General features: G+C 40.2%; 1 protein-coding gene across 1 annotated transcript in view; it reads left to right on the top strand.

The window, feature by feature from the left end:
- AGO3 (argonaute RISC catalytic component 3) overlaps positions 1–12,293 on the top strand; it is a 39,674-nt gene extending 27,381 nt beyond the window's left edge. The window contains exons 18-19 of the mRNA XM_066982641.1: positions 75–274; positions 889–12,293. Of these exons, the coding sequence (XP_066838742.1) occupies positions 75–274; positions 889–997 (309 nt within the window). The 3' untranslated portion in view covers positions 998–12,293. The remainder of the gene's footprint in view (positions 1–74; positions 275–888) is intronic.
- The last annotated feature ends 8 nt before the right edge of the window (positions 12,294–12,301 follow it).

The following is a 12,301-nucleotide window of genomic DNA, read 5'->3' as shown; positions in this document are numbered from 1 at the left end:
CTTAAAAATGACTTGATTGCATGGGGGGGAAAAAAAAAAAACAGCTAAGTGAACTGATGTTCCCTTCTTCTTAGGGTACCAGCCGTCCCTCACACTATCATGTTTTGTGGGATGATAACTGTTTTACTGCAGATGAACTTCAGCTGCTGACTTACCAGCTCTGCCACACGTATGTGCGCTGTACACGATCAGTTTCTATACCTGCACCAGCGTATTATGCTCACCTGGTAGCATTCAGAGCACGATACCATCTTGTGGACAAAGAACATGACAGGTAAAGAAAAATGCACATGCTTTAAGTTTTTGTCCGTGTTAGTCTCTGCTCCGTTGTCAGGCATAAAGCCAACTGACTATAGGTAATTACCTCTCATTTTGCAGTTAATTTGTGTTAACTCTGTGACTAGATTTAAGGTACTCATTCCTGACAGCTAGTGCTGAGTATCAGACAAGAGTGGGTTGGTGGATTCTACTCAGTAACGCTCAGATTAAAAGAAGTGTAGTGTCATAAAATAGTTATTACTTTGACGTGGTCTTAAGGAATCAAGCCACGCATTTAGTTTTTTTTGCTTTAGAGTATTCATAAATGAAGCAAATGTTAAGTTTCTTGCACCTAACTCTGCTTTGTATGTCACGAGTATTTTATAAACTTAAAATCATCAATATATTTTTCAATGGGGTACTTTTAGATGAACAAATTAAACAAGGTAAAGGGATTTGTCTGTTCACTCAGCAACCTCGAGGCTTTTGACAAGTATTTTTTTCTATTTGTTTCTATTAATATTGCCATGTTACCCTCCAGAATGCTGAAGAGATGCAAAGGCAGCTTTTAATTGGAATTAATATGATTTATAGCCCTGCTTGTCTTCATTTATTCTCATTTTCTTCCAGTGCTGAAGGAAGCCATGTTTCAGGACAAAGCAATGGGAGAGATCCACAGGCCCTCGCGAAGGCTGTACAAATTCACCAAGACACCTTACGCACGATGTACTTCGCTTAAGTCAATAAAATGGGAGCATACTCACTGAGAAGGAAGAACTGAAAAATTAAGCCACATACAATGTATGTTTCCAGTGGGGTTGGTTTATGGGGTGTGCCTCCGATCATGCTGAAGTTGACACTGTGCAGGGGCGAGAGGCTAACCCTTAAATTGACACAAGGAAGATTGTTTACTTCATCGAGGAACACAGCACTATTATGCAATATGAAACCAGCCAACTGCTTTTTTGGCGCGGTCTCCTGTAGGAAGCACCGCCATCATTTTTTTTTTATTTCTCGTAGTTTAACCCTCTTATGCCTTTACCTCAAGTTGCTCGGCAGCACAACTATCTTTGCAAAAAAAAAAAAAAAAAAAGGATGGTGTAATTAAAAAAAAGCAAACAACCTTTACAAGAACAATCACAATGATTGTTTGGGAGAGGAAAGTGTGCAAAAAAAAATATTTTTTTTACCCCACTGCATTGAGGAATCTTTCTCTCAATATTGCCATCAGCGTTCGAATGTGAACATATCTGAGTACATTTGAATGTACAGCACTAACTAAAAAAAATTGAAGGGAGGGAAGATGTTTTGCACACTAATCCAATAATTTGAACATAGTTTAGCCAACTGCTGCCTTTGTCTTTCTTCACAGCTTTGGAGTCCTCAGCTCCAATAGTTCCCTTTTAAAAAGCAAACAAAGCTAGTGGTATTATGTGCAGGCAGTAGTGATCCAAACTCTTCTTGCTCCCTGGTGAATTTACTAAAGCTGCTGTTTTACCTAGTCCAAAAGTTTCAATTATTTTCTATCTGGCACGTCAAATATCTTGAAGCTTCACATGAGATCAGATGTCCCAAGTTTTATGGGATTACATATAGCAAACACCAGAACTGAAACTTTAGAGCTAAGGTCTTTTTGGAAAAAGAAAAATGCTAGTTTACTTGCTGCCTCTCACACCTTAATGTGATTTCATATGTATGTTTTTGAAGTTTAGCTTCCTTTTGTTTCTTTTATATTTATTAGAGTAATAATAATGCTTTAATTTAATTATTACAGAACATATGGTCAACATCAACTTTTATTTTTTAGAAATGTAACCATGTTTATTTTTAAAAAAAACTGACAACTTGTTTTTGCTATCTTTTAGTGCAATAAGCGTTCTAAAGGAAATCTGTGTCCATTGAGCTGTACTAAAGCAGTGTTTGTACCACTAACTGTGGGATAATGGACACCTCCATGATTTTAAAAGGACAAAGTAAAAGCCTTAATTTTGAAAGGAAAGTTTTATAGTCAGAAGGAATCTTGCATTTTCCTTTTTTAAATCAAAAAAGAAAAGCAAAAATGCTTCTAGAACTCTGCAAGCTTTACTTGTCACTGCAGTATTTTGATTTAACAAAGGAATTGGCCATATTTTTGGCTTCGAAATGTGGAGGATATTTGAAGTAAATGAAAAGGGTTTTTTATTAAGATCTAAGTTTTTACATGCTTAATTAAATCTATTTGACATCAATAAAATGTCTGGAATTATTAAAAGTTTTTAGGCTTTTTTCCTCTTTGATAATGACTTTCCTTTTAAAATTAAGTTATTGGTAACTTCATTTCACTTTGCAAATAAAGTAAGAGGGCTGGGATAGTTCTAACTTCAAATCACTGAAATGTGAAACAAACTAATGGGACTCTTTCATTCCACTTTAAAGGTAAAACAATATTTAAGATGTCAGAGATGAGCATTTATTCAGTGAGGGGACTGGGGAGTTTTGCACTTTGTAAACTCGTGAACTGCATTTTTGACTGTTTTTATTTGCACTGGTTCATAGTATATATATTCTGCAGATCGTTTATATGGGCATTGCTGTTATCCCAGCCCTTCTGAACTCCACCTGCTCTCCACATGAAAACCAGTGGGTTGGTATAAGTAGCTTATCTCCTGTCATTTATCTCCTGAAATCCGTTGTTTGCCAATATACTGTATTTTGAGCCTAAAATCTGAGCCCATTTTGCTTCAACAGGCATGAATCTCCCCCACTTTTTCTGCCAGAAAACAAAGTACTGTATTTTGTGCATCTGTATATTGTATGGAAATGTACGTAGTGCTGTTCACAACACTGTCTCAAAGAGCTTTACTAAACAGTGTATATACGTATTTTATCTCCCAGTATCCAGGAAGATAATGTTTTCAGCCTAACTTCGCAACGTTACAATTGCACTGGAAATAGTCACGACGGTGGGCAGTTCGACGGTGGCTTTTGGGGCTCCTCAGAACAGGTTTGGGGTGAGCAGGGGAGATTTGGCAGATCCCGAGCCTCCTGGGGGCTGCACGCCTTGGCTGGATCTGCAGGTCCAGGGTTGTCCCAGCCGTGCTCCTTGACTTCTTAATGCACTTACTTTCAGCGCCTTCAAGTAAAACTGCTGCAGGGAGGTTGGTGTAACTGAATAATCTGAGCAAGATGGTTTCCGAATAGATCTCTGAAATGTTTTCCGTAGTCAGCGACCTGATGGTTTTCTCTCAGAAGCACTCTAGCTAGTAGTTCTGTTTATAAAAGGTTCAGGTTAGGGTTTTTACAGAAAATCAACGTTTTAAAAAGAGTTTTTTTTAAAGAAGCTATTTTACAAAGATTTCTTGTGGATTTCTGGCGTTTAGATGAAGAAAATTCCTTTTTAAACAGTCTTTTAATGCTCCTTTCAGAGACACTGTACACTTCTCATCCTGCCCACACTCAGTGACTATGATCTGAGAAGCTTTTTTTGCTTTCTACTTTCACCAAAAAAAGAAATTACAGCAACTTCATTGGGAAAGTGACTTAAACGCTAGCTTGACAAGCAGTTTTACCTGGTTTTCATGTGAAGAGTATTTGGAATTTTTAATCTCTATTCTTGGTTTTGCAAATATCTACGTAAAGTGCCGATACTTATTTGTATTATGATATCAACTTACTGGCGTTGTGAGGGCCACACATTTATAATGCTGTAGCTGCTATATTTATTTAAATGGAGATGGACAATTACTGCACTAAGGAATGAGGAGATAAGCAAGGAATCAAGGTTAGATAGATATCTTGGGTTTTTTTTTTTTTTTCAAAAGAGAATTAATGGTGTGAAATATCAAGTGTAACAAAGGGTGCTGTCATTTTAACTGAGATTAAATAGCCAGATATTCTTCCTTTGTTTAAAAACATATATATTTTGATGTTTGCAGTTTGGGGGTGGGGGGTTGGGATAAATGGTACCTCATCTGTGGTGGCAGTTTCCGGTATATTTTCAGAGTATATGGATTTCTTTTATTTTTGTACCTGCTCTCCTTTTAAAAAAGAAAAAAAAAAATCTCAAATTTTATGTGCTGTTTGGGGACACCTTGAGTGGCGTACCAGATCCCCCTCTCTTTCTGGGAGCTGTCCGTGTACAGCCCAAAGAGGGACGCGGGCAAAGGCTGACAGTTCTACTTTGCAGACGTGCTGGCCTCGTTTATACGCCTATCTAGAAAAAAAAAAAAAAAACAGGTTCCTATCTCCTAAGACACCGTACCAGTTTACCAGACCGAGACCTCGCTTGTACTTACAAGTGCCACTTGTTGCTTCCGTGGCAGGGAGCACGCTGGTAGGGCATCGGCCACGCAGAGCGGGAGCTGCAGCGCTGGTACCGTGCCAAAGCGGGACCCACTCCCCCGGGACGGAGCCTTGCCGAAACCTGTGATCTCTAGTGACTAGTAGATCCAAAGTTGGAAGGGAGTAGAGCGTTTTGTAGTCGAGGCATTAAACTTGCAACATCTGCTAACAGAATGACTGACTCCACTGTAAGTAGCTTTTTTGTTGTTGTTTTTGTAGGGCACTTCAGCTGTGGCCATTCTACTCAGGATCGGTGTATTACTGTTAAATGTGTCATTTGGTTGAACACGTTCAAAAAGTTGTTTCTGCAGAGCTCATTCTGGCACCCTTTTGGAAGTTTGGCCGTAGAAATGCTTTTTCAGGAGTAAAGTGGGTTTCTGAAAGCTGTCAGTCAGATTATTTCAAGATGCGATTGGTCCTAAGCTAGATTAGGTTCATGTACAAATTTTTGTCCTATAAAATGGTTAATGTAAGATAGTCATCTTCTGTACAAATTCCAGCTCTGAATACTCGTTTTCTACTAGTCCTGAAGTTCACTCTGGTGAAATTCCAAGCTCTGACTACAGTTCAAAAAGCTTGAGGCCTTTTTTTTTTTTACGCTTCCTTCATATCTTGTCCTCTTTTGATATTTTCTCAGTTTTGTGAACTGAGGGTTTAGAACTTTACTCAAAGCACTTTTGTAACCAAGGAGTCAAAAGCTCAGATTATGTACCTTGAAACTATCAATTCGGTTTTCAGAGATCATTATTTCTAAATGGCCGTCTTGGTCTCTGCTCGCGCCAGGCAGATCCTCTGTCCCTTCCAGTGCTCTGGAATTCTTTGGCTGCTACTGGCAGATTGATTGGATCCAGTGAAAAAATCCGTAGGGATGTCAAAGGGAAAGACCCCTGTCTTTCTTTTCTACCCAAAGATGGTACTTTAGGTCAATGTTGGGTATTAGGATAACATTTTTGTTTCGGCACATGTTGAAATAAAGCTTCCCTTAGCCAATTCGCTCGTTTTTTGTAAGCCTGAAAAAGATAGTGGTTAGAGCTTGAGCTAATTGATGCTTTCTGCTAGTAGATGACTTTGTATTTTTTCAGTTACGAAAGAGATGCGTGTAGGATCCTGAAGTTTACCTCCCTAGCAGAATCTCAAGAATCCCAATCTCTATAACACTAAAACAAAAATGTTTGTCCCTGAGTAGGCGAAGGTGCGTATGGAAGGGAAGGAATTGCAGGAGGGAGGCTTGCGAGGGAGAATGTTGAAGCATCGCTTATAGAGGAACGAGGATGGTGGCGGAGAGACTCCATCCGCCTTGCATCCCATGTGCCCTGGTCTTTTCAAATTTTGTCTGAGGAGCCCCTCAGCTAACACGGGTAGTTAACAAAGGGTCCTTTTAAAACAAAATGGTTCCACTGTTTAAAACTTGGAGTGATTTTTATTTTTTTTAAGCAAGACAGTCCTCAGAAAGTGCCTTTTTAGAAGATGGTGCTGTAGATTTTTATTTTCCAGTTGTACGTGGCTGAAAATTTAAGATAAATAATTGAAAATGCCAAGTGTTTGACGGTATCTTTCAGGTACTTTCAAGCATCAGTTTCTCTGAGTCAGGACCAAGAATAACCTGGAAGGTGTTTTCATTTGGAGGGAAAGGCATTGAGGAGCGATCACCAAATTCAGCTGGTAGGCTAGAATCAGTTTTGATACTTAAGTCAATGCAATTTGCCCCTTCACATTGAGGGGGCACGTGGCTGGGGGGAGGCTGTAGGAGAAGCAGCAGCATGGGAACACTTTGGGCGTGAAATGGCATCCGTACCTGGTGAAGGACGTTGTCTCTTAGATGCAGCAAGCACCCAAAGATGAAGCAGGCAAGCTGAAAGCTATCTAAAGACTTACGAGATGGTCAGTCCTACTGTGAGCAGACGTCACGCAGCTTGTGTTTGTAAAGGAGTGATTTGCATATATTATTGGGACTTCTAATTCCTAACTGAGTTTTGGTGTAACAGCCTGGTGGGGTGGGTGGTGCTGCCCTGGTCAGACGGTTGAAGATGCTGTGGGTCCATAGTGAGTTTGGTGAGCATTCCTCCAGTCAGGAAAAGCTGTAGACTAGACTATTAAACACTGCACCTCAGTAACCTTGTAATGCTGCATAAAGTAATAATAATAGCAAAGTTCTGCTTTGATTACACTGTAATGTGCTTGCACATGCCTGCAAAAAATACACACAACTTTCATTTTTGTAATGGTCTTAGTAGCAGTTTTCAGACTTTTTCTTTTATGATGAACCTTGTCCTTTATTGTGGTGTTTCTGTATATTTATTGGTAGTCTGTGTGCAGCTCATAGGTCTGTATGTCTGGTCTGTATGTTGCCTTTAACACTTTTAGGTGGGAGAAGTTTCTGAATGTTTTTTTCTTCTCTGAAGTCAGCTTAACTCTTAAGTCATGTTTGAGAAGATACTGAATAAAACAACTTGATAGACAGCCTCATTTAATTGGTACCTTGTTTTTTGAGTTGAAAGCTAAAATGAGTTTGTGTTCATTTTTATTACTGTTCACACAGTATTGGGCATTTGAGATGTAGAATAATTTGATGTCGGGATATTTCTGAGTATCAGGAGCTTAAGCATAAAATTTCCACTTTAATTGTAAGTGGTATCGTTGCAGGAGTATGTTTGTGTCCAGGCTTTTCCTAGGAACAAGCAGAGCTTTTTAACATCTGTTAACTAGGACACAATCAATGAAATAGTTTGGGTGTACAATGCAAGAGTGGGGACAGTGACCCTTGTCTGGAGTTGCTGACACCCCTGCGTTTGAAGGGACTCTGTCAGATTAGCTGGCAAAATAACACTGCTGCTTATGCTACCCACAGAGGCCACGAAACAAATACCTAACTTTTAGCTGTGTAGCTTTCTTCTGATTGAAGTTAGAGAAAGGAACTGATGTTTCTCGTAGCTGAACAACTTTCTTGTTTAGTACAGTGCCCAATGCTACTTTCTTGGTATTTAAGCTTGCAATGATTTTAAATTTTATGTTCCCAATTTCTTAATGTTATGAGGCTAGGATTTAGAAAGCATTTTTTAGTCTAAATTCTGAGCCAAAATTGTCTATCTTTTTTAGTAGTAGCTGTTTTTATCTTTTAGACTAAAAAGGGCCAAAAAATCTTGTACCATCAGCTTGTTTGCAGCAATACTCTCCATCTCTTCCCTTGCCTATGAACCAGTTTCTTTTCTATCTGTATTTAGATTTACTGAAGCTGTTGAGATTTATAAATTCCTGCCTTCTCTTTCTATACATTGCAAATGTGATCAAAAGAAATGAAATGGATAGACTTGCATCTGACGATGCTAGTTTCTGTCAGGCACAGATCTCTTCCAAGAAGTCTTGCCTTGCTGATGAACTGTAGCACATATGGGTTTAATTACAATAGAAATGGTCTGTGTATTTCTTTTGCATTCATTGGAGGGTGCATGATGCTTTAACGTATCCAATTTAAATACAAGCTAATAAATTGCTGAAGATGTAGACACGTGAGTATAATATTTCAAGTGAAGAAAGAAAAATCATCATTTTTCCCGGCAAAGTTTGAGATTTTCTGTAATTGATACTACTCATAGTAAATTGTGCTGTGCTGGGATTAATCCTAAAATTGAACTGACTCAGCTGTATGTTTTATGAAGGGGAGAAGAAATGGTAGTGGTGACTATGCTATCAAACCAATAGCTGAAAGCTCTGAAAATGCAAGGGGGAAACTTGTCTTCCTCCCCAAAGAGCTGAATATACTGAAAAAATCTTATGCTGCTAGAGCCTTGTGAACCTGTATCTTTGTATCCGCAGTTTACTCAAGTCCCCACAAGTGACTACTTCAAAAAAAACTAATACAAGAGGAGGGAAGCTTTTTTCCTGCATTTTTTAAGCAAGAGTGCCTGTTCACCTCCATAAAGGAACGCGCTGAGAAGCCGGTGGCAGTGCCTGTAACAGCTGCGTAGTTAAATCAGATTATCTGTGCTCTGGATCTAAATCTTGAAGCTACCTTACTTGGTTCGAAACAGATAAAGAAAAAAAAATCCAGTAGGTCGGTGCTACTTGTAACAACGGAGCCAAGGGGTTTTGCGAGCAATATCTAACCCCTCCATTAAACGCAGATGCTCTGATAGATTTCTGGTTATCTTCAGGCAGTTGACGCTGACGTGTGCCTGGCTACCGAGAAAAGCAGCAGGCAGTTGTAGGGTGAATGTTGCTGTAGCACTGCAGTTGCTCTGCTCTTCCTCAGCTCTTAACCTACCTCCCCGCTTCCCTCGCGCAGGATCACTGCTGCCTGTGTAGAATTAGCGATGTTGAGGACGTTGTAGCTGCGTGCAAGGCGATCAGCTCTGCCTGGGTGAGAGGCGTGGTGGCGATGAAAGCAACTGACTGTAGGGATAAAGGCTTCAGTAGAGGTTGGGTGGGTGTTAATTGAGCTATGGTCAGCCTGAGCCCTTCAGGGAAGCTGATGGGAGCCTGAAATGGTAACTTCGGTGTCCCGGACTGTTTGTGTCAGACTTGAACTCACTGAGAGCAAGCATGTGCCTTTTTCTGATCAAGGACAGAAGCTAGAAAAACTTGCATTCGCATTGATAACGTGGTTAATATTTTTCTTGAACCGGTCTTAAACGTGAAGTCCTTGGTCAGAATGGAGTTTGTTTTGGGTTGCATTAATCAAAGTGAGCCCTGAATTAGAACTACCCAGAGAGGAGGAGCTTTTAAAATTAGTGGTTTCTGGAGAGTAATGTCATCAAATAAACGTACTTCCTGGTAGACTTGCAATTTTTTAAATGAACTTTAACTTTGATATGTTTCTCTGTTGAGAATCATTAATTCTGCCTTTGTTTGAATGTTACCTGTCCTGTAATGTCTTCACTCTTCGCTGTGCTCCTGCAGCTTTCTGTACACTCCTTTGCTCCTTTCCCCCGCCCCATCTGGTGACTGTAAGGACCTGAGGAATGTTGTCTGGTGAATGTAGGGGAGCAGTGCAGAAGTCTGGTGAAGTGGGAACATGGTGGCGAGGATTAAACATCACGGATGATAATTCTTGAAGAACCATCTTGCCAGCAGCTGAGGGTAGTGATGTCCGTGCACAGAGCTGTGCGGTGTCTTGGGTATGGAAAGGTTTAGCAAAGTGGTGTGAGAGGGAGCAAAGAGCCTCTCCTTTTACATCAGGGTACCGAAGGCAAGGCTCTTGTATGCTGGGTGCTGCACAAAAGAAGGCACCTGTGTCCTTAGGGGTTAGTTCAGGCTTAAAGCTGCTGTGAAAGTGGATTTTGAGAGAAAAATGGAAGAGCTTTTAGATAGGTTATATTTTATGCAGCTTTAAGGTACTGGTGAGTTATCCAGCCAGGAACTCTGCAATCGATGCTGGCTCTGAAACGGGTTCCCTCTCTGACTTCGGGTAAGTGCTTTTGCCTCTGGTTTTTGCCCTGTCTAAGAAATGGATGAGATGACTCACATCGCCTTACGAGAGCTAGCTATAAGTGTTCTGAGGATGAATCATGTTGTGGAAGTGCTAAATTCTTGATACACACCTGTGCACCTTCTTACAAGTTTGCTTCTTCACCTAATACAGTTCTGTTTGAAGTCTGTCTGTCTCCGACATGAGCCTGTGCTCTTTGCTTATATCTCATCACAGCAATGCCCGAGGAAGGCATTTGGGATTGGTCTCATAATGTTTACCTGCTGCTTTCTTTTAAGATGATCTTCTGTTTCCATTTGTTGCCAAATAGACTCAGATGGCAAGTTTATTTAAATTAAAGGTTTATTTTCCATTGCTGAGGATCTCATAGGTCTTTCATACACATCTGGTAGTTGAAAAATAACTACCGTAATACTATCTAGCAACACAGAAAAATATGATTATGTTGAATTTAGGGCTATGCTAGCCCATAAATCGTAGGTGCACAACCAATTTAAATACAGATGTGCAAAAATTAGATATTAAAATACTTACTAATAATCTTTCATAATGCTTACACTTGTGAATCTCTTAGATACATTCAAAACCAGTTTCTTTGATATAAAATTGATGTTTTGCAGGTTAATGCTTGCTCAGACATACATACGAGCGAAGTAATACCCACTGGGGCAGTACTAAATTTAAACTTTTGAAGTTTTTGAACCTGATGGTGTGCAAGCAAAGTAGAAACTTGAGTAATGCTCCTTAAGTGGAGAGGAGAATTGAGTGCTGGAAAAATCTCAGTGTGAGGAAGACTGCTGGAGATGAAGTTAGTCTTCTGACTTCTGGCAGCTCTGCAGTCATGAATGGTTTCTTTAGGGTAATCGGTTTTGTACTTTCCTCCTGTGGCTATAGTTTTCAGTTTTCTTTGGACTTGATTTCTATTCTTCAGCAAAATGTTCTCATTCTGCAGTTTTCAGTGTTGAATCTAGCCTTGAGAAAACTTAATGGTGTTTTTCTGTAGATAAACCTGCTTCTAGAGAGTTGCGTTTTCTGTCTGTTTTGCAGACAACTGTGAAAAGCCAGCCTCAGCACAGCAATAGAGTTGACAGAACAAGTTCTTAGTCCGAGATGATCTTACAGGCTTGTTGCCCAGCCTCTGCTGCCATGATCAGTGACACCAGTATATAGACCCTGTGTTCTGCAGGTCAGGCAACGAACTTTGTGCTCACACAGGGTATAGATCTCCTCCTGGGTGTTGTATTCTTGTCTCTTCCTGTGGTGTAAGCAGTTAAGCTTCCCCAGGTAGCCTCTTGGTGGATAAATGGTATTGTTGCTTGTTGGGGGGTGGGGGGAGCGAGGCTGTTTGAATGGCCTAAAGGCATTTGATCATAGATGAGAACATTGTCTATCAAGAGGTATTACTATAAAGCTTTCACTGTAATTGGTAGCATTCAGTTATGAGCCAGTAGGGGTATAAAATATCTTCAGGAGATGCTGGCTCAGGTGGCATAGTGTGTGCCATAAACATTGCTAGTGATCAATCTGTATTTGTGTAGGAGACTTCTGGAAGCAATGTTGTGCATATAAATTTTGCGTATTTAATAACATGTTTAAATGAAGAAAATAAATTGTGCTGTTTGGGATTCCTTTTCAGAATAAAATTCTAATAAAGCAGTCCAGTGGATTGAGATTCCCTTCTATGTGTATGTCTTGCTCTTTCTCCTGTGCTGGTAACTGCTCCCCTCTCGTTACGGTGTTACCATTGCTTAAGCAGGAAGCCCAGTGTGTGCCCACCATGAAGGTACTGGGGCTTGTCAAAAGCAAAAGGGAATTGTTTCAAGAATAAAGTAGAGCTGTGACTTGAGACATTGCACAAATCGATTGTAGACGGATAGCAAACAAACTGGTAAAAGCCTTTATTTTTACTTAACCATCTTGACCATGTGTGCCTATTTGTATTGCGGATGTGGGCTGCAGCCATGCGGGGTGGGAGGGAAACCATGCGTCGGTGTGTTTTGAGGTGTACTCGCTAAGCAGAAGGGGTGTCCTCTGCCCGTTCTCCCTTTCCAGAGAAATTGTTCTTGCCAAAATTTTCTACCTGTTGCAAGAGTTGCTTTCTTTCCAGCACAGTAAAATGTCAACTTTCACTGTCCCTCCCCTCTGGTAGGCATCTGTAACCTCTGTACGACTGTGTATAGTACACACAACAGTCATCAGATCTCTGCTGGCTTTAGATACCATCAAGTTGGGTGTATTGTAAACCAACCGTATTCATTTGAAAAAAAATAAATTTTTTTGGAAATGCGTATGTGATAT

The sequence above is a fragment of the Anser cygnoides genome, chromosome 24 (genome assembly GCF_040182565.1).
Source record: "Anser cygnoides isolate HZ-2024a breed goose chromosome 24, Taihu_goose_T2T_genome, whole genome shotgun sequence".
NCBI lineage: Eukaryota > Metazoa > Chordata > Aves > Anseriformes > Anatidae > Anser > Anser cygnoides.
Note: the sequence above shows the minus strand (reverse complement) of the source record. Positions and strands in the feature narration are given on the sequence as shown.